Source organism: Salarias fasciatus, chromosome 22 (assembly GCF_902148845.1).
Source record: "Salarias fasciatus chromosome 22, fSalaFa1.1, whole genome shotgun sequence".
In the NCBI taxonomy this organism is placed as follows: domain Eukaryota; kingdom Metazoa; phylum Chordata; class Actinopteri; order Blenniiformes; family Blenniidae; genus Salarias; species Salarias fasciatus.
In genome coordinates this window covers 26,776,411-26,798,191 of record NC_043765.1, presented here as the reverse complement: position 1 = coordinate 26,798,191, position 21,781 = coordinate 26,776,411, and the positions used below count along the sequence as shown (strand labels likewise).

Below are 21,781 nucleotides of genomic sequence, written 5' to 3'. Positions count from 1 at the left end.
TCACATTACAGCCAGAGTTTAATCAGAGTATTGATGAGTATGTTTTCTCACAAGGCATTAAAATGTACAGCAAACTAACCACTAGTGTCAGACGTGATGATGGTGAGAAGGTTCACTTCCATGCCACAACTCTGCCTGCGGGCGGACGGGCGAGGCGGGGGGGCAGTGGGGTTCTTCCTTTTTTGAGGGGGTGGGGGCAGAAATAATGGCGCTACAGAGACCGCCTGTCCCCTTCTGTCCTGGACGCACCGCGTTTTAATGTCTTCCACCGTCCAGAAGTTAAAACGTCCTCCAGTGATGTTGGAACATGAACGCATCTGCGAGCCAGCTAGCTAGTTAACTGGCATCAGTTAGCTGTTAGCTTGGCCACCAGCGTCAGTCGGCTGTTGGCTTAGCCACTGGGGTGAGTTGGCTGTTAGCTTAGCCATTGAAATGAGTCAGCTGTTAGCTTAGCCCCTGGAGTCAGCTGTTAGCATAGCCACCGGCGTCAGTTAGCTGTTGGCTTAGCCACTGGCGTCAGTTAGCTATTAGCTTAGCCACTGGCATCAGTTGACTGTTAGCTCTGCCACCGGTGTCAAACAGCTGTTAGCTCAGCTACCAGTGCCAGTTAGCTGCTATGTTAGCCACTGGCATCAGTTAGCTATTGGCTTAACCACTGGCTTCAGTCGGCTGTTAGCATAGCTACCGGCGTCAGTTAGCTGTTAGCTTAGCCACCTGCGTCAGTTAGCTGTTAGATTAGCCACTGGCGTCAGTCGGCTGTTAGCATAGCCACCGGCGTCAGTTAGCTGTTAGCTTAGCCACCAGCATCAGTCAGCTGTTAGCTTAGCCCCTGGAGTGAGTTAGCTGTTAGCATAGCCACTGGCAAATTAGCTAGCTGCTTTTTTGCCATTTCTTCCACACTAATGTCAGCAGCTGGGACGCCATCTGAGCGTCCAGGACGGCGTTGAAGACATGAACCCGCTGCGCCGCGGCGGGACGGGGACAGGCGGCCGCCCGGAACGCCGCATGAACAAACCTGGACGCCATGCACTAGGATCACCCGTGAGCCGGGAATTAGAAAAACCAAACCAAAACAACACACTCGCTCTCTTGAAAAACTTTTTACATCACATAAAAACAGGAATATTAATATCATTATCATAATTACACGCACGCGTTTAGCTAACGGAGGTGGCGGCGGATGTTATCGACAATGCGGAAACAGTCAAGAGCAACAACGTCGACGAGAACAAGAACAGTATTAAAGCTTTTCATGACCATATCAACATTCAGTGTATTGGAAAATACAATCCCAATAGACTCTTTGTATAAAAAAGAAGCTTTTCAAGTCAGCATGGAACAAATAACAGTTCATATCTGGAAGAGGGGGGAGGGGGGGATGACCGGGGTGGGGGAGGGGGGCCGGGCGGGTGTGCTTCCATAGATTCCAGAGGGAGGTGTGTGTGTGGTGTGTGTGTGTGTGCGTGTGTGTGTGTGGCGGGACGTGTCGGGGAGCCGCTCTATGTGGCGTAGCGTTTGGTCCACTGTTTGGCTATCCTGTCGTGCTCCGCTCTGTTGGTCAGGTACTGTGTGGCGATGCTCCCCACCAGAGGATCCGCTGGAACAGAGCGCACAGAGCGGGTCAGAGGGCGCGAACCCGCCGGGGTGCGTGTGTGCGTGTGTGTGTGTAGCACAGCAGTGTTGTGGGTGTTTGGTGCCACTGAAAACGCTACTTTTTGGAGCCGCTAATCCAAACTAATGCGACTCTAGTCCCAGTTCGGAGTGGCTAACCCCTTTAGCCATTTCTGGCAACTATTGCAGCAAATTTAGCTTCTAAGGATTATTTTATTTGAACTACAATAAGTTTGTTTTACCACTTTTCAGTGATTTTTACTAATTTTAGCTGTTGTAGGATCGTTAGCAGTCGTTAGACATCTCCATCTCTTTCAGCCACTGTAGCTATTTGGGGCAGTTAAAACCATTTGAGCTGTTTCCGGCTAATTAAGCTATCAAATAGCTCTTGAGCTATCGTTTTAACCATGAGAGCTGATCAAGCTAGCTGTGTAAGCTAGTCTATAGCTTTATATGGGTTGCAGACTGATACTAACTCTAGAATCTGGACTAGGGAGGGGAGATACTATGGAGGCGGCCATGTTTGTTATCATCCATCTACGTGTGGATGAACTTTTCACCACGGCGATGGTGCGCAGCAGCAGCAGCGTTCCCACCGTGTACTCGGTGTCAGAAAAGTTCCACTTTGCGATTTCAGTGGCCTTGCCTTCCTTTTCACTCCTCGAGTGGAAACTCCACCCTGAGAACTTGGAGCTGGTTTGTTGAAGAGGAACTGAAGGGAGAAATCCATTCTGTCCTTCGGCTGCCTGTTCATTTGTTTCTTCATCTGTGACAAATAATTAACAGAATATCTCATTTTTAAGGATTTTCTCACTCGGTTGTTTCCTGTAAATCAGTTTCTGGAGCTGGAAGCCAAACGTCGGCGGCTTCTCGGGGTCTCTGAGGTGAATCCTCAGCGGAGCGGAAACGTCCACAGCTAATTTCCCGTCGATTCACCCCTCCGGCTCAGAGATACCGGCCCTTGTTACGGACGACCCTGAGATTTCCCCAGGGCGGCCTCCGAAAGGCGGCCATATTTTATTTATCAGGCCGAACGGAGAGTGTACGCAGGCGGCGTCTCACATCCAATCAGACGAGTCGCGGTGGAGGAGGGGTCTCGCTGGGTGTTTATTAGGAGCAGTGAAAACAGGCAGGACGGCGTCATTCAGCAGACGGCGCTCCACCGTGACGTACGAGCGCCCGACAGCGGTGAGGGGCGTGCGCGGCCGTAAATCGGCGGCGGCGCTGCTACGCCGCACACGTCCGAGCGGCGGCGACGCCCCCATCGGTCACGCCGCGGGTCAATTTCTCAGCGAGCCGACGGAGGGAGGCGGCCTGCCGCCGACGGTCGGCTCTGCTGAGCAGCCGCCGGCCAGAATCCCCGCCGGGGCTCGGCTGATGGCGGTTTTTCACGGGCTTCCAGCCATATTTGAGGATGAATGGATCCTCTCAGATCACAGCGGCCGTCCTCTGAGCTGGAGGCGTCCGGCTGCCGTGTGGCTGCAGCCTGGTGGGACTCGGAGCTGCTGAACCGTCCTTCCTTCTCTCTGTTTTTCCAGGGCAGAATGAATTCTGGTACTGGCTGGTATTTCTAGGTTCATCAGAAATTATTAATCACACATTAAACTTAGAGCATCACAGTCCTGATGACTGTATTTCTGTATTAAACCGCTCAGATCCTTTTGATATGAAGAGATGTGAGACACCGCCTTGCCTTAAGGCAGCAAAAACAAACATTTGTTGATGTTCAGGCTGGACTTTAACGTGTTAATTTAATTCTAAATAATATATTCGAGCCAACACGGGGCGTTTCTCAGTCCCAGTCTTCAGTCAGTTCGCACTCATCATCCTGCTCAGTGTGTTCAGGGATATCCTGTTAGGACTGGGATGAAATGCTGAATGTTATTTCCATTGATCTGGTCGAGGATCTCGAGGCAGAGTGTTTGGGAGAGCCGGAGTGTGTGAATTACTTGAATAAAGCCGTTTCCTTCTACTGTATCTACAGTACACTGGGCAGTCTGTGGCGTCTAGACAGTCCCTTCACCGCTGGGAGCTCTGTCGAGGTTGTATCGGTCGTGAAGTCCTTCACCGCCATGATGAGGCTCCGCAGAGGTGATTAGAGGCTCTTAGAGGCTCTGCAGAGGTTGTTAAAGGATCTTAGAGGTGATTAGAGGCTCTTAGAAGCCCTACAGAGCTGGTTTCATGTTTTCTTTGGATATGGAGGATAAATGAGGCTTCAGTCACAGGTTTGAGCTGAGAAGGCTCCCGTAGTTTGATGAGTCGTCGTCGTGTTTCTCCAGCATTAGTTCAGAGAAGGTCAAACACGGCGAGGGAGAAAACTAAACCAGCTGGATCCAGTGAATTTGACCCTCACAGCTCCATCCATCTCTGGCTCCAATACCACCAACAGACCGGGACTGGACCGGGGCTGGACCAGCACTGGAACACTACTGGTTGGGGACTGGATCAGTACTGGATCAAGACTGGATCAGTACTGCATCAGCACCAGATCAGGATTGGATCAGGAATGGATCGTGCCTGGATCGTTACTAGTCCGGTACTGGACATGGACCGGATCGGGACTGGATCAGGACTAAATTGGGACTAGATTGATACTGGACCAGAATTGGATCAGTCCTGGATCAGGACTGGATAGAGACAGGATCAGTTCTTGATAAGTACTGGATTGGGTACCGGATCGGGACTAGATCAGTATTGGATCAGGACTAGCTTGGATCTGATTCGAGGTGTAACTCGTCGATAAAGACGCCTCGTTTCTCCTCGTCGGTCCTCCAGCTGGGTTCTTCCTGGTAAACTGGTCAATAAACTGTAATTGGTCTGAAAACGACGTGGCCTCGGCGGACGCCGTCAGCTGTTTACAGGACTGTGTTCAGTCGGCCGGCCGGCGCGGGTTCAGTATTGATCAGACTGTAATAAAGCCGGCCGAAGGCTCCGGATGACAGCTTAAGGAGGGCGACCGTGGTCTGAAACAGTCCTTCAGTCCTTCTCTTTGGTCAAACGGGGAAGCGGTTCAGGGTGTTCCTGGTCAATCTCCATTGAGAGTAGGTGACTAGTCTGAGAGAGGAAACGATCAAAACAATCGCTGTGGTGACTGAAGGAGGTGAAAAGTGTGGTCATGAAGAGGAACCAGGTTCAAACTGCCTTTCAAATGGAGACAGGAACCCGGCACAGACGAGCTCAGGTTTCCCTCTTGGGTTGATTAACAATGTGATTACAAGATATAAGAGACGAAAACTCAATTTTCATGACCTAAAATACAAGATACTAACTCTCTAAGAAGGTCCGGTCATCAAATATTTAGAGAATAATCAAGGTTCTCATGAGAAAAGTCCAAAAACTGTCAAAGTCCAGCTTTCAGACTTTGTCTCTCAGTCTAGTTTGACCTGAATGCTGCAGAAATTTATCTTAAATATAAACGATGGGCAACTTTTTACTCTGTGTGTGTGTGTGTGTGTGTGTGTGTGTGTGTGTGTGTGTGTGTGTGTACCGGGGTTGCAGTCAGTCAGCAGGGAGCAGATGGACAGGAGGACCTTGGAGATGGTCAGAGCAGGACTCCAGTTGTCCTTCAGGATGTCCAGACAGATCACACCCTGACTGTTGATGTTGCAGTGGTAGATCCTGGTACGAAACGTCACCTGGCGCGCGCACACACACACACACACACACACACACACACACACACACACACACACACACACACACACACACACACACACACACACACACACACACACACACACACACACAAGGAAAGAAAAAACAAGAATAAAAGACTTTAAGATGCAAACAGCTGCCATGTTCCCCTGAATTTCTTTGTTTTCTGTAGGAATGTTGAAAAATTGTTGGTGTCACTGAGGTGAAACTCAGAGAGGGAACTGAAGACGTGGAACACTGAGGAGACTTTCTGACCGTCTAACCCTGACCTCTCATTACCTCATATTTCAAAAACCAGGACATGAAAATGCAGAAGTGCTTCATGAAAGAGGACAGGACCGTTAATACGAGTCACTGATCATTCCTGTGGAAGAAACCTGACTTCTCTGCTGTAAGAAAACCGTCCTGGGGTCCGTCCTGGACAGTTCTCCAGTCCATCACAGGACCAGCACACAGAGACAGACCGCCACACACACTCACCTTCACACCGAGGGGGAATTCAGGGTCACCAGTTAACCTCACATTCATGTTTTAAGACTGTGGGAAGAAGGAATCGGTCCTGAATCCGGTCCTTTCCGAGGTACTGACCAAATCCCGTTGGTACTACCGAGTACCAATTCATGTAAAATCAAACGGTACCATGTTTCAGTACCTGAATGCACCATCGTAAACGTGAGGGAGTGGAAGAATAGGAGATTTTCCATGCTGAACCTGAATGCAGCATTGGCCACAACAGTGTAATGACGTCAGTAGCTAGCATGTCAACAAAGCAAGCGTGACGAGAAAGAGCTCCAAAGTACGGCTTCACTTTTCATAATAAGATGCAGATTACCCTCAGTGTGGCGGGAAAACTTCTAATCTTAGGAAGCTCCTGGTGAAGAACAAGATTTTTATTGAGGCTGCGGAGTGAACAGCCTCAGATCTACAGCTACAACTCTGTATTTGGCACTCGCATGCTAGCTTCTATTAGCATGATAGCATCAATTATCATGCTAACATGCTGTCAGCATGCTAGCATCCATTAGCACGTTAGCACACATTGGCGTACTAGCATCCATTTGCACACTAGCATTCATTAGCACACTAGCATCTGTTAGCACACTAGCATTAGCAGCTCATCTGCATCCAGCAACAAATTAACATTAACTCCACATAAAAAGACAAAAGCAAAGAAAGCTGGTTCCACTGAGCACCGGTACGACTCCCAGGTACCGGCTACCGGTACCACTGAGTACCGGTACCGATTTGTTCAGATATGAATGCCGCCCATCCCTGGCTGGGGTACAGGTCGTTCAGCAGAGCCGTGTTTCATTCTGAAGATGAGCCTCACATCAGCATCACACCATTATGGATTGACCTCTGACCTCTGTGCTCTCCGTCCCTCCCCCCCTTCCACCCATCTCCCTGAGGGACGAACAGAGCCGGCTGATATACAGAAGCGTCCGGATCTTCCTCAGATGAGTCTGCTGCTCCGGCGCTAGCAGCAGTATGCTAACGCCTGGCCGCCGTGCGTCTCATCACCCAGCTGTAATCCCATCATGATGATGCTAATAGCTTATGATGCTGCCTGTGTGCAGCAACAGCAAGAAGCACCCCTCCGTCTGACTGAGGCTACACACACACACACAAACACACACACACACACACACACACCTTGGTGTTGTCATTCGGGACGGAGAGAGCGTCAACACTTCACTCAGCCGCTGCAGCACACCGGGGTCAGGGGAAATAACCTCCACATAAAGAAACGGAGTGAGGGTGGAGGACGGCTCAACCTGGGATTCTAACTCGGGAATCTCTATTGGAAGTAGAAACTCTCGATTGTCTCTGCAGACAGTTCTTCACAAAGATGATCTGAGCAGACAGAAAACCACAGGAGAGCAGCGCGGCTGTCGTACAAAACACATTTCCAGAGACAAGGTCAACAAGTCTGTCTGTACCAGTGTGATGACAGATGCTAGTGTGCTACATAGTAATGGTGCTAGCATGCTAACGGATGCTAGCATGGATGACAGATACTAGTGTGCTACATGCTCATTGATGCTAATGGATGTTGGTGTGCTGACAGATGCTAGCGTGGTAAGGTGTGCTAAGGCATGCTAGAATGCCAATGGATGCTAGTTTTCTAAAGTATACTAGTATGCTAATGATAATAGCATGCTAATGGCTGCTAGCATGCTAACAGATGTTAGTGTCGTAATGGATGCTAGCATGCTAGCGGAGGCTAGTGTGCTACATGCTAATGGATGCTAGGATGCTGATGGATGCTAACTTGCTAAGGTATGATAGTATGCTAAGGTACACTAGTATGCTAATGGCTGCTAGCATGCTAACAGATGTTAGTGTGCTAATGGATGCTAGTATGCTAACGGTGTTGAATGCATCAGTTGTAGTGTAGTTCTGAGTCGTTGAAAAAGGCCTAAGATTTGAAGTTCTCGGGTCACCGTTAGCATATTCTACATTTTATTTTGAAAAGTGGAGCCGCACTTTGGAGCCCTTTCTAGTCATGCTAGCTTTGTTGACATGCTAGCTACTTACGTCATTATACTTTTGTGAATGCATTGCTGCATTCAAGTCTGGCATGGAAAATCCCCTACTCTTCCACTCCCTCACAGTCACAAAGATGCGTTCAGGCACCGGAACATGGCACCGTTTGATTTTATATGAATCGTTAACCAACGGGATTCAGTCGGTGCCGAGAAAAGTACCGAATTTGGAACCCATCACTTGTCATTACTGCATTCTGTTGCTACAGCGATGCAGAATCGCACAGCGATGCGTCGTAGAAACCATTACATTCAACACCCCTGAAGTGTGAAGACCGTGTTTACAACCATAACCACAGCTGCAGGAAACAGAATCTGAGATTGTCAATCTGTGAGAAAGACAGAAGTCTGTCTCCGTATCGAACTCCGACCACGAAGGAGTTCATCTTCGTTCTGATCCTTTCATCTTCATCAACAGAGCAGTCTGATGGAGCGCTCTTCACCATCAGTATCTCCGCCCTCCCCGTGCCCGGCGTGCACGCCTCGTGCACGCCTCATGCACGCCTCGTGCTCACCGTGGAGGACCGAGCGGTGGTTTGATTCCCAGGAAGCGGCTGTGACAGATTTCAAAGGAGACGGTCTGGTTTGGTTTGAAGGAGGTGGAACCAGACGGTCCGTGATTTCGACGGTGCGATCCTCACGGCGCGTTAAGCGACTCTGGAAATGAGAGCGATGTCGTGCGGGGGGAGATAAAGCGTGCAGGGGAATTAGGCTCAAAGGCGTGAGGAAATGAGAGTGGGTGGAGGGAGTGTAATCTCTCAGCCTGTCACTGAGCGGGTCCCGCCTCAGCCCCGCAGCCCCGTCCTTCACTTCCCCGACCTTCATCTGGGAGTATCGGTGTCCATAACCGGCTCCCGTCCACCAACAGGTGCAGCGGGAGGCCAGAGGATTCACACCAGCGCTGTTTTTCCCTCAGTGACGACTTGCAGGAGGGAGGGACGAGGGACGAGGGGTCTGAGCCGTCTCGTCCACAACTGCTCTGGAGTCAGGTTTCACCGAACCGGGGTCAAACACACAAAACTGCTACATGACTCAGAGAAATCTGATCTGATTTCAGTGATTTCTTTGTAATTCTGTCTGATTGAAATCAGATTTTCCGGTTTACATGTGCACCAGTTCAGCCAATCGATCAGCCCCATTAAACTGAGACCTGTGATCCGTTTCTCCTCGTTCGGACTCGGATCGTAAAGATGCTAAGCTAACAGCCGACTGACGCCACAGGCTAAGCTAACAGCTGATTGACGGCAGTGGCTAAGCTAATAGTGGACTGATGCCGCAGGCTAAGCTAACAGCTGACTGGCGCCACAAGCTAAGCTAACAGTGGACTGACACCAGTAGCTAACAGCTCACTGATGCCCGTGGCTATGCTAACAGCTGACTGACACTGCAGGCTAACCTGACAATTGACTGAGGCCGCAGGCTAAGGTAACAGTTGACTGATGCTAAGCTAACAGTGGACTGAGGCAGGACGCTAAGCTAACAGCTGACTACTGCCAGTGGCTAAGCTATCAGCTGACTGACGTCACCCTGCTCGATTGGTCGAGACCTCGTTTCGCAATCAGACAGTTGCCTGTTCAATTCCCTACTTCCCCTGGTGATTGCTCAAATGTGATGAACAGTGTAATCGGGTTTGAGGATCGCTTAAGCAATAAAAAAGTGCTACATAAGGGAAATCCAATTACCTATGAGACGTCTAACAACTGAGGTGGCTCCTCAAAGGACTCAATGGTTTTCACAGGTGACATGGAAGATCTGGATTCTGACTTTGGTCCACAGAATATATTTCTACATGGTGATTTGGATCAACTTTTGAAACAGAGGAAAATGGAATTTTGATATATTCGGAGTAAGAAGTCCCTCTGACGCTGACCTGGACTCCCTGTCTGGAACTGGATTAAACAGGCAAATTCTGCACAATCTTAAATGAAGACCCCGCTCTAAATACTCTCAGACGAACACGAACTCTGCTTACATTGAAAAACTCAAGAGTTTAAGGAGCAGATGGAGGCAACCAGAGAGGATCTGAGGACAGGAAACCAAAACCCAAAAACAGAGGCACGACGCAAACCCAGGGAGGCGGCAACCGCTGTCAGCCGCTCTGCAGTGTAAATACTGACACACACACACACTAACACACACTCTGGAGGGGAGCCAAGTGCTGCTGAATGCTAGCAGCATGCATATCAGGAGGAGACAGCAAAACAACAAGCACCTCCAGCGCACGTCGGATGATATTCTTTCTTTCCCTCACTGTCGACAAATCCGCTGGAAAGACCAGAACCAACAATGAAGTGATCTCACAAACAAACAAGCGGCGCCTGACAGCCGCTGTCGGACTGAATCACATCGCCGGCGAGCTGCTCCTCGCTGCTCCTCGCTGCCGTCCAACCACACACACTCCTACGTACACCGTCCTGTTGAAAACCCCAACAGTCGAAACGGTGGTTCTTGGTTTTTGGACTAAATGTTCAATCACTTGTCACAGAAGATCTGCAGGGAACTTCACTTCTCTGGGACAGAAAGAGGTCAGAGGTCAAAGGACAGACTGGATGGAGACGATAGAAGGACGACAGGAAGTTTCGCATTTAGACGGAAACATGAGAAACACTGAAAACGGTGCAGTTTTCATGTTGGGCCACTAGAGGGTGCTGTTGCCTGTTTCAGTCATGAAACCAGAGACACATTCTGCAGAGAACAATTCACTCAAGACCAAGGAAAGAGACCAGGAGAATCTGGACTGGAACCAGGACCAGAACCGATAAGACTCTTAACAATCTAATCTGACAAGTCTGGACGAGTCTCAAACAAGTCGTGGTGGGCGGACTTGGACTCACCTTGGGGGGTTTGAAGGGGTAGTCTGGAGTGAAGGCGATGTCCAGGAAGAAGACCCCTCCCTCGTAGACGGACCCCGGAGGGCCCAGGATGGTGGACCTCCACTCGTAGATGTTGTCTCCTTTAGGACCGGCGCTGCAATTTCAGAGGGAGAAAAAAAAAAAAATAAAACCAAGAAGAAGCGATTGAGGCTCATGAAAGGAAAACGACTCTCTTCAACGTGAAACTCGATTCTCCGGCTGCAGAGGGAACAAAGCGCCTGATTACCGGCCGTTAAATCGGCGACGCCGCGCTCCTGTTTTCACTGGGAGGATTAAGGAAACCGATGGAGATCGGTGTCGTGTGGATGAATGATATGTGTGGCATGTGCGCACGAGCGTGAAGCGCGCGCGCACACACACTCACACACACACAGGCACACAGCAGAGGTACTAATCCAATTCCATTTTCCGTTGGAATTAGGCCAGATGCCCCTGTCGGGCTCCTTGTATTACTTTTACTTTCATCATTTACACAGCCGGGGAAAACAGCAGCCAGATAAAGGCGGAGGGAACGTGAGGCGGGAGTCGCCGCCGTGTGAAGCTGCAGACCTATTTCCTGTCAGCGTGTGTTTGGACACACAGAGGAATTATTGGAGTGGAGGCCGGAGAGAGAGAGAGAGAGAGAGAGACAGAGAAAGAGAGAGGGAGGGAGGGGGGATGCCGACGCGTCCTGGATAAAAATAGTTTGTCGGGCCGATGGATGGATGGATGGATGGATGGATGGATGGATGGATGGATGGAGCGCTGGGGCCGGCGGGGGACAACCAGGCCGACGCAGCGAAGCTCTCAGCGGGGGGCGACCCGGCGCCGGGAATATCTGTGTTTGTGTGTCTCACAGTTTGTGTCAGAGGGAGGAGGAGGTTCTGCGAAGGAGTTCTTTCACTCTTCAAAATGTGTTTTTAACAGGTGGAACAAAATGAAGTCTGGAGACGACCGGCGCCGAGAGCCGAGGTGGAAAAACCTCCGATACTTGAAAGGAACAAATGGACGGTTATACTAAAGGGGAAATCACTCAAACCATGATATCGAAGTCGACAACTTCCCTGATTCCCCTAAGTTCAGATCCTGACATGGGTCAGTCTGGGTGGTTCTGGTCCTGGTCAGGGCTCAGGGCTCAGGGGTCAGGATCAAGTCAACCTCGGTCTTCGGTTCAATTTTTCAACTTCATGTTGATCTTTTTAATTCTTTTCTTGACATTTTGATATAATTCTCAATACTAAACTCCACGTTCACACACTTCTCTTAATCTCGTCTTTCCACGAGTAAAACTTGAGTTAAACAGATCTCGATGATCCTGTACCTCGCACTCAATCCATCCATGGTCAGTTAACATTTCTTTATGAGATGCATTGTTCAAGAAACTTTCAAAACCTTCTATCCTTTATAAACTGTGTTTATGAGATTAACTGAAGCACAGGATAATGTGAGAATCTTTGATAAACACCACCGTATGTTGATGACACTGTTGTATCACCATACGCTACGTTGGTTTCCAAAATGTCCCAATCATTCATACATTTAATTATTTGAGCATTTTATTAATGAATACTGGTGGTGATGGTACACAAAAATACAGCATTTCAGTTTAAATGTCAGGACATCTTATTTTTTCTGCAAACTAAAGCATAAATAACAGCGTTTTAAACAAAGAGGGTCCTGTTTCATGAATGAAAAGCCAATTTAAAAGCATCTTTTAATGTTTTTGGGATAAATGTCCTCAGAAGGCTAAATATTTGATGCCACTGTACGCTGATGACACTCTGTTGTACCTCACCTGAACATCAGCCACCAATCACTGTGATTTCCACTCATCAGACGAGTTTAGTTACCACAACATTATTAAAGCTACAGTGGTTTAAGTCCAAAGGTTAAGCATTACTTCCAAAGGCTTTTATTTTGTAAAGCGTGAGTTTACAGTATGATCGCATGAAGACAATACTCCGTTGTATCTTAACTATCATTACTGAACCCAAACAATATGACGTCCCAAATATAATTACTGATTTACTGACTCTTGATTTACTGATGTTTGACCTATTCCTCAGACCACCAGTACCGGCTTTAAAGGATCCAGCGGACATCCAGACCTCTACAGGTTCCCACCGTGAAGCCCGTCACATGTGGAAGTATTCAGACCACTATGGACGCCGCTGCCCCGACAGGCCGACCGATCTGAGACGGATTCAAGGAGGATCTCCACTTTTACCGCCCGCCTGTCAGAATGACAGAGAGTCCAGACCTTGAAGCCTCACCTCGGGCTCCTCTCTTATTTATCCAGCCTCGCTGTCTTTCTGCACACGAGGACAGAACTCAAGAAACGTCCCGATCGTCACCCGGGAGGAAAGGCGAGTGCCGCTCTTAATGAAGGCTAAATGACGATGGCAGACCGGGCTATTTCCCACGGTGTCCATTTCCACGCAGCGAGCCGTTTTTAATGAGCTCTGGAAGTGCCCCCGCCGGGGGAGGGGGGGACATGATGATTAAGACCCGGCTCTTTCTGCTTCCTCTGGATCCCAATCCACCGAACAGCCCAGCACAGGGAGAAGAACCAGCACCACAACATGGCAAGCGGAGCGTCCACTCAGCCTTCTGCTTCATCCTCTTTAATATATTCCAGGTGAGGTTTGTGCAGCTCTGTTATCAGGGACCGAGCCCCAGACGGCAAGGCTCTCTAGCGCCACCTATATATGCAAAAATAGGCACCCACAGCTTGTAGGAACGCCGTAGAGAGATCAAACCAGCGCTCACTTGTTTGTCTTACTGAGATGAAAAATGTCGGTTTGCCATTTTTCCACCAAAAATGAACAGGAAACTGGCCTTTCAAAATACGATTTATTTGTACATGTTGAGTCATTGTGAAAAGGCTGCTTGTCGTCGAGACTTCAAAATACCATTAGGTGACAGAGCACAAGCTGCTTTAATAAAGTTGTGTGTAACTTTTTAAAGCTAGGGTTGGCGATCTGAATGAGATACACTTTTTAAAATACTGGTTAAAATGATCTTTATGACCCGATGGGAAGCAATTCATAGCGTGTTTTTGAAGTAGTTTGGAAAATATCCGCTATCTACAGCAGGAGTAAAACGGGAAAAACAGCAACCAATAGTCTTGCCGGGACACCTTTTTTTAAACCAATCAAATCCCTTCGCCGTTCGACCTGCCCCCTGCGCGTACATGTACTCGTGCACTGACCCTGGTTCAGTGCGCGCGTCGAAGGACGGAGCGTCGTTGCAGAATGGCGGAGACGAATGTTTGGGGGTTCACTCACCGTTCAGTGCGCCATACTTAGCGTAGTGCAAATAAAGAAAACCGAAGAAACGAAGCGCTGAGGACAGGTTACGCCAGAAACGCACTGGAAGCGGAAGCGCCGCGCACGCCGCGAACGTCTCTGCTCCCAACGGGAGCTCCTCCAATGGGGTGGGAGCTGGGCGGAGCTAGCTAGGCGGAGCCTTGGGGAGATGCTCCATGCTAACGCTAGTTTTCAAAGATCGCCAACCCTAGCTTTAGTAAGTCACACGGTGTGGATTTTATTAGCCGTCAAAGCTTGAACCCTGAAATCCTGTCGTGAACATTTTGGCTGTCAGGTATAACGGCGCTGGATGAGAAAAAATCTTGCCTTTCTCACAAAGTGAAGCCTCTAGTGTTTAAACTATAAGTCTGACTGCTTTTAAAACCAATTTAGACTGAAAGATAACCGATTTTTCTATCGAAAATGATACATTTTTAATAAATTTAACAAATATTGAAGCACGAAAAGGAGTTTTCTGCCAAGAAGGGACTTTTTTTTTTGTCTCACAATCTCGGGTCATGTGACTCTTATGACCATATATGGGCGTAGAGCGATGGCATCATTCAGCTGAGAGCAGCTCTGAGCAGTCAGTGACTGGAGGGGAGTTTATTTCTTCCTCCTCCTCATTTCTACTCCTCTGATATCTAAAAAAATTAACGACGACCAATGTCTCAGTCGCAGCTCTGAGAGTGGCGAGGTCCCGAACAGTGCTGCTTTAATTTTAAATATATTTCTAAGTGATGAAAAGGTGCGCTCGGTCCAGCCAGGTAAGTGGATGAAGGAAAATGAAGATCAGTGCAAAGACTCAGGGACGTTTCAGAGAACAAAGGGGCACTTCTTTCACCTTCCACTGGTTTGAAAAAGACCTTCAATCCACATGAAAAGAGGCACATTTCTATTTCAGGGGGATAAAGTGAGAAAACCCTGCCGACGGAGAGACTGAAGATGTCTCCAGAATTCAGTTTCCCTCTCTGGTGTGAAGTTTGATTCAAGTTAAAGAGGTTAACAGTGGTGAGAAATAACTTCTTCATCCAGCTGTAACTGCTTTTTGTCTTTATTGCATATTTTTATACCCAGAAAATATTTTTAAATAGCGTCCAACACTGTTAAAGCCAGCAAGAATTAGATGCAATTGCAAAAACAGCAATAAGAAAGTAAGAAAAGCTAAACAAGCTACATTAAAAAAAGTTAAAAATGGTCAAAAAAGTTAAAACATCAAATGGTGAAAATGAGAAAAACTTCAGAAACAGTGAAAAGAGATAAGCTAAAACACTTCAACAAAAATAACTAAAACCAACAAAATGACTGAAACAGGAAAAAAACTGCTAAAACAGCAAAAATAGTTACAATTGCTAAAATGACAAGAAAGAAACATCTAAAATGTTTGAAAAGACTGAAAAAGATAAATTAGTTGTTTCAACTGTTGAACTGTAAAAATCGCTAAAACAAAATTAAAAAAACCCTGCCAAAAAAGATAAAAACATTTGAAAAGGCTGAAATAAACAGTTGAACTAGAAAAAATGGCTAAAATTATTAAAAATTACAAAGTAAAAAAAATGGCTAAGTTGCTAAAATGGCGAAGTGACAAAAACAGCTAAAAACTGTTAAAACAAATGAATGGTTACAACTGTTTCAAGCTGATAATTGTGAGAATTTTCAAAATGGAAAAAATAGTTTTAAAAAATTCTTAAAGAAGCAAAAACAGCAAAAAAAAAAAAAAAAAAGTAGCTGACCAGTGAAGGCTCCTGGTAATCGGTGAACAGTTGCCGGTCCTCTGACCTGCCACCGTCCACAGGAGCTATTTTTAGCCACAGGCTGCACAGCATGTGGCCGGATTCAAACCGCTGCGTCGCCTCGCCTCGCCCGGAGGAGCGTGGAGCGTCTCCGCTCAATGCGGCGGCGGGTGTGAGACGGTCGCTGTAATCCGAGGTGACGGCGTGTGGCGGCGTGGCACGGCGGGGTGGGGGATACGTCGAGTTACCTTCTCTCAGAAGAGGAGCGGCAGCAGAACTCTTTCACTTCTCCAGGAGCGTTTGGGGAAGTGAAAGGTTGATCTGCCGCCGCTCTCTTCTCCTCATGCTAACAGAGCTCACAGGAGGGTTTTCTAACTCTCAGCAGGAAACCATGATGAGCTAGCAGGTGGAGCGCTGCGCTAACGATTAGCACATCGGGTTAAGGCAACATCAAGGGACTGGAACTCCCTGCTGAGGCTAATCCACTATCTTAATCCATTAGCCCTGAGTGCTAACATGCATTAGCATTGTTCTTGGATGGAACATACATTCCCAGTCAGGTTTTTCTGTAGTCAGAACATGCTAACACAAATTAGCATTTTTTTTTTTACTTCCTGTATTCTACATCTGGGTAGTAGATGCTAACAGATATTAGTGTTGTTTCTGTTTACTGTATCTATTCTCCATCTAAACAGTAGACGCTAACACACATTAGCATCATTTAGATGCCAACAGATGTTAGCGATGTTTCTGTTTACTGTATCTATTCTCCATCTCAACAGTAGATGCTAACACACATTAGCATTTTTTCCGTGTACTGTATCCTACATCTGGGCAGTAGATACAGTAGATGCTAACAGACATTAGCATTGTTTCTGCTTTCTTTATTCTACGTCTGGACATTACATGTTAACACACATTAGCATTGTTTCTGCTTACTGTAGTCTATGTCTGGACAGTAGATGCTAACACACATTAGTATTGTTTCTGCTTACTGTATTCTACGTCTGGGCATTGGATGCTAACAGACATTAGCATTGCACTTGGTTTCAGTATCAATCCCCATCCTGCCTTTGTATGACCACAAAGTACTAACACATGTTAGCACTGTTCATGTTAGCGTCATTAATTCTCTGTCAGTTCATATTTAAACACCTTAATATAGAAAACTATTTTCTCTTGGAAACAACACAACGTGGCTGCCTAGCTGCTAACGTTCTCCAGCTCCGCCAGACAGTCCCTCTCTAGAACCTCTAGAACCTCAAGAACCTCGACCAAACCAGTCAGTATTTCATTTCACTCAGTAACAGGGCAAAACTGAACACTGGAGGGTAGAGTTGGTGCTTTCTGGGTCTGAACACAACGCTCTGCTCCGTCCTCGTCCCACTGCACGGCGTGGCGGACAAAAGAGACACGACGCCGCGAATCAGAGGAGAATGATGATGAGACATCGATCGCTCCCCGTGACGGGGGCCACCTTCCTCATCTTCATCTCTACCCGATCGGTCCCGACATCGACGTGAGCGGCTGGGCGAGTAAAGCGAAAGCCAGCGGCCAGGTCCTGACACGTCCAGGTCCTCACTCGTTTGGTACTGAAGACCTGAACGGACGACGAGAACCATTTCCAGGGGGTTCAGGGTCGCAGGGATAAACCAGGAGAACTTTCCAGAAACATCTCCTGAAAAACTTTTGGGTAAAAGTTCTTTCAGGGTTTCCATCAACAATCAAACACGTGAGGAAGCCTTTGTTGTTGTTGTTGTTGTTGTTGACAGATCTAGCAGAGCTCTGGGCTTCCGTTGCTTCCAGAGCCGTTGACGCCTCGGCACGGAGCCCACTGTCATGACTGCAGAAGCGCCGCCGCTCTGTGGCTACGCTCAAGGGCACTGCGTAAATGTCAGCGACTCACCGGGGAGCGATGAGAGGCTAGAAATCCATTACTAACAGGTAAATAAAGCTGAAGGCCGGTCAAAGCGACCACAGCACCCTGCCACTGTCAGAGGAGACAGACCAAATCTATAAACGGTTCCAGGCGGGAAACCAGACCATGACTTTCAAGAGGGGAACATTTCCCTCGATCGGTTCTTAAAGACCCACGTGGATCCTGGAAGGACCAGGTCCAGGAAGAGGAGAGGGCGCCATGACCCCACAAGACACCATTTTTAGAGTTTGATGCTGATGGGAACAACTCTCTGAACCCGTCAGTACGCGGCATGTTCAAAGACCCATAAGAAGTCTTTTTTAAAGGATGGACCAACATGAAAATGTTGACCGATACAGGAGTTCATCAAAATCATGGTTTTGGTTGACAGCTGATATTTACCGGAATCGATATTGGTAGAAAAACAAGTTTCCATGATGAGTTTGGAAACCATGTAAACATTTGAATTCAAAAACTTGAAATACAAAACAAATTCCATTAAATTACTTATTTTCAGTCTAACTTCAAAACTTGTGTCAAGTTCCTCCATGAAGGTTCGGTTTAGCTTGAAAAGCTTTTAATTGTAAATCACAGATTAAGATACTTTGACAAGGTTTTCGAACTTAAATCAATCTGTGAAATAGACTAAATCAGAAATAACAATGCACTGAAACAATGCTGTGAGGCTGAAGCCATAACAGGAAAACACTCGGATTTGAGTTTTGTTCCCCAATATAAGTCATGTCAATGCATCTATGAAACAACTAAATCAGAAACATCAGAACCACAACTGTGTTTTTTTTGCATTATCCTCACCTCTGCTCTTTAAAAACAGCCACTTCTTTTCCCAGTCAGATTTCAACACTGCAGAACCAACAAAAGTCCTCCAGTGGATTCAAGTCTTTCCCAGACAGGTTCCAGATGGCCTCCAGGTAGGAGGAACCTCCTGTTGGGATCCAAAGTTCCAAAGTGGTGAAGAGTCTCGGGGTCTCTGGCAGTGGAAACACCATGACGACCGGTGTATCAGGCAGAAGTGAAGCCCGGCGCCTGCTTCCTCCGCCGAACGGCGCCACACGAGGACCGGTCGGAGGAAGGTCACGCCCGGCGGAGCCCCAACGCCGTCCGACCTTCTGAGTCGGCCGTGCCGCGGCGGCACGTCCCCGTCGTCTGGGCCGCGTTGCCTGGCAACGTCGCATCCCCGCCGTGCATGTGTGCATTTCACGCTGTTAAAGGGATCGCCATGGAAACAACAACCCCGGTACAGGCAGACACAACAGAAAACCAACGGACGGCGGCGCCGGAGAGGTGGAGATCAGCGGTGTGTGGTCAGGATCCAGCAAGCCGTCAGGTTTTTAAACTTTTAAACCTCATAAATTTAGCAGAAAACAGAGAAAATACCAATGAATGAAAGTAAGTATATATTTACTGATCAATATAGACGATTAATTAGAAAAAATTCAGTTTTATTTGAGAGTCAGAGGTGAAAACTTTCTGCAGAACCAGAATCAGAGGTTCAGAATTCTCCCCATATGTTGTAAATATCTTTACATCGACTTCATGAACTTCTCAACAATCATTCCATCGTCTTTCTTAAACCAGATTTTCCACGTCTGATGAAGCAGGTTAGCGATCACACTCGTCTGCTCAGATCTTTTCTATATTTCAAAGAAAAGTAGAATATTTTCACTGTGACGTCCTCCTCCTCCTCCTCCTCCTCCTCCTCCTCCTCCTCCTCCTCCTCCTCCTCCTCCTCCTCCTCCTCCTCCTCCGTCGTCACGCTGCGTCCACAGTGATCATTTCGGCAAACGATCGGGGTGGATGTGACTCACTTCTCCCTCGTCTTCACACACTCCGCCGCTCAGCGGAGCCAAGTGTGTTTATGATAACCTTTAGCGGAGCTGCAGCCGGTAATGTCTCCCATTACGGAGCAGAAACGGTAATTCATTAACCTTCCTCCACCTCCTCCTCCTGAACACACAGAACAAAGGAGGAGGAGGAGGAGGAGGAGGAGGAGGAGGAGGAGGAGGAGGAGGAGGAGGGATTTTTCGCTGAGCGGAGCTGGAAGTAATGAACACGTTGAGGACAGCGTCAGCGCTCACGCTTGTCTTCAGAATCCCTGCTTTGAAAAGAGGCCAGACCCCGACTGGAGCCTTCTGTTTTCATGTGATTCAGAGAGAATCCAGCTTTCCGGAGCGGCTGGTGGAGAAACAGAGATCGGTCAGGATGAAGGCTTCCCTCCGTCACCGTCACTGATCTGAGCAGCAGGTGTTCAGCAGGTGTTTGGTTCAGGACGGACTTCAAAGACATTTTAATTCAAGTAAATATAAATAAATATATCACAATTACACAAACACTTTAACCTGCTCCACCCACATGAAGCTACGCCTCGGCTCGGTAGGTCTACAGACTGGAAAGCATAAGCCCGGGCTGCTCCTGGTTCGGGTCTTTCTGAGGTATTTCTCATCTAACATTCGTCTGTCCACGTCTCTTTAGGTCCCGTCTCCGTCTCCTGTGGAGTTCGTCAGGTCACACCAGTGTCTGATCTGAAAGACATTTCAGTCGCTCTGGCTCTTCAGATCAGGATATCCTGCATCTGAGCTTCACGCTCCATTTAGCTGTGAGACTGATCAACCGACTGAACCCCCCCCGCTCTCTCAGGACTGAACTGAAGAGGAAGTTTCAAAGCTTTGATTTCTACAGTAGCTGTTCAGCGAGCGCCGCTGTGCTGGTATTAGGATAACTCCTCTCAGACAAACAGCCATAACTCCTGAAAGACGGTTTTCTAGCTTTGCTCCTCGGTGTGGAGGTGTCAGAAATCTGGCTGTAATAAAGTCCTCCAAGGTAACAAGTCATGAAAGGAAACCTCAGAGAATTTGAGAAACAATAAATTCTGCTTAGTTGAGGGCCACCTGCCAAAGGAAAACCAACTTCAGGACCGAAGTCTCAGAGACAGAAGGTCTCTGACAGCAGTTATGGCCGCTGCGGTTCAGAACATGAGCGAGTTCTGTCTGATTTGGTGCCGCCTGGCAGGTCTGCGTGATGCATCCATGAACTCATCGTATGCGTAACGCAAAAAAAGGTTTGACAGCAGATCACATCTTAACATTCGCCCTCCTCTGTTCCCAACAGAAAGACAGAAACCACCATCAGCTCTCCATATCCGTCTCTAAATTAGAAGTTCTGTGGAACGTTTCGAACTGAACAACGTAAATTTATAGCTGGACGACCGAAGCGGCGGCTTCATCACAGTCCAGATTTTCATCCTTGCTGCAAGAAGGTATAATCAAATCCTCCACTCAGAAAAACAGAAATTACCAGCTCCAGCAATTACCTCTGATGTATTTCTCTGCTCCGCTCCTGTCGTCTACAGAAAACTCTGACGGTGGCATTTTTCTTTTTCCTAACTGAAGCATCGTCAGTCACACTCAGGGAGAAGAGGAGTGAAGCCGAATGACTCCGATGATCAATCGTTCCGTCAGTCTGGATTATCTACGACACCCTCTGTCCTCCAGAGGAAAGCGTCCGCTTTCCAAGGTGACCGCGCCGCTCGGCTCTCTCCGTTAGCTGCTCTCGGCAAAAAAAAAAAAAAAAAACACCCACACAAAGTTCGATTCGCAGCGGAACGTGTTGAGCGGGGAGCCTCAGCATGAGGAAATCCGAGGGTGTAGACACGCTGAGGGAAAGGCGGGGTGACCTTCCAGGATAACCAAATAAACCCGCCGAAGTCATCACGGCAGCATCGACTGGGTGATCTCTCCTCATCGATTTCCCGCCACTCCTCCATTGAGACGGTTCCTCGCCGTGCGGTCCGGGCCTCGTGCGATCCGCCGCCGCCCGATCCCTCCCACAACGGAGTGGAGCTTCCAATCAGTGCTGTTTTCAAGTGAAATCAGCCAACGTTCGCAGGGTTTTCTGTTTATTTGACCGATATCAGCGCTGTGAGACACAGAGTTATCGGAGAGTGCGATGTTGTGGAGGAGCAGCACTATCTTTCAGGTTCCAGGCCTCGGTAAACAGCAGGTCTGTCTCCAAATACATCAAAACGACTGAAAAACAACTGAACGCCGTGATGTCTAACAGGGGATCAAACCCAACTGAGGTTTAAATCTCAGACTAAACTCTCAGTGAAAGAACCAATCCTCAAAGATTCAGACTTCTA

The 21,781-nt window shown here is 47.9% G+C and overlaps 1 protein-coding gene across 1 annotated transcript in view; it reads right to left on the bottom strand.

Moving 5' to 3' along the window:
- Positions 1-21,781, bottom strand: part of ube2e1 (ubiquitin-conjugating enzyme E2E 1) — a 44,780-nt gene continuing 22,999 nt past the window's right edge. Inside the window, exons 4-6 of the mRNA XM_030121140.1 lie at positions 10,646-10,778; positions 5,099-5,246; positions 1-1,597 (exon numbers count right to left, since the gene is read on the bottom strand). Coding sequence (XP_029977000.1) covers positions 1,500-1,597; positions 5,099-5,246; positions 10,646-10,778 — 379 coding nt within the window. The 3' untranslated portion in view covers positions 1-1,499. The remainder of the gene's footprint in view (positions 1,598-5,098; positions 5,247-10,645; positions 10,779-21,781) is intronic.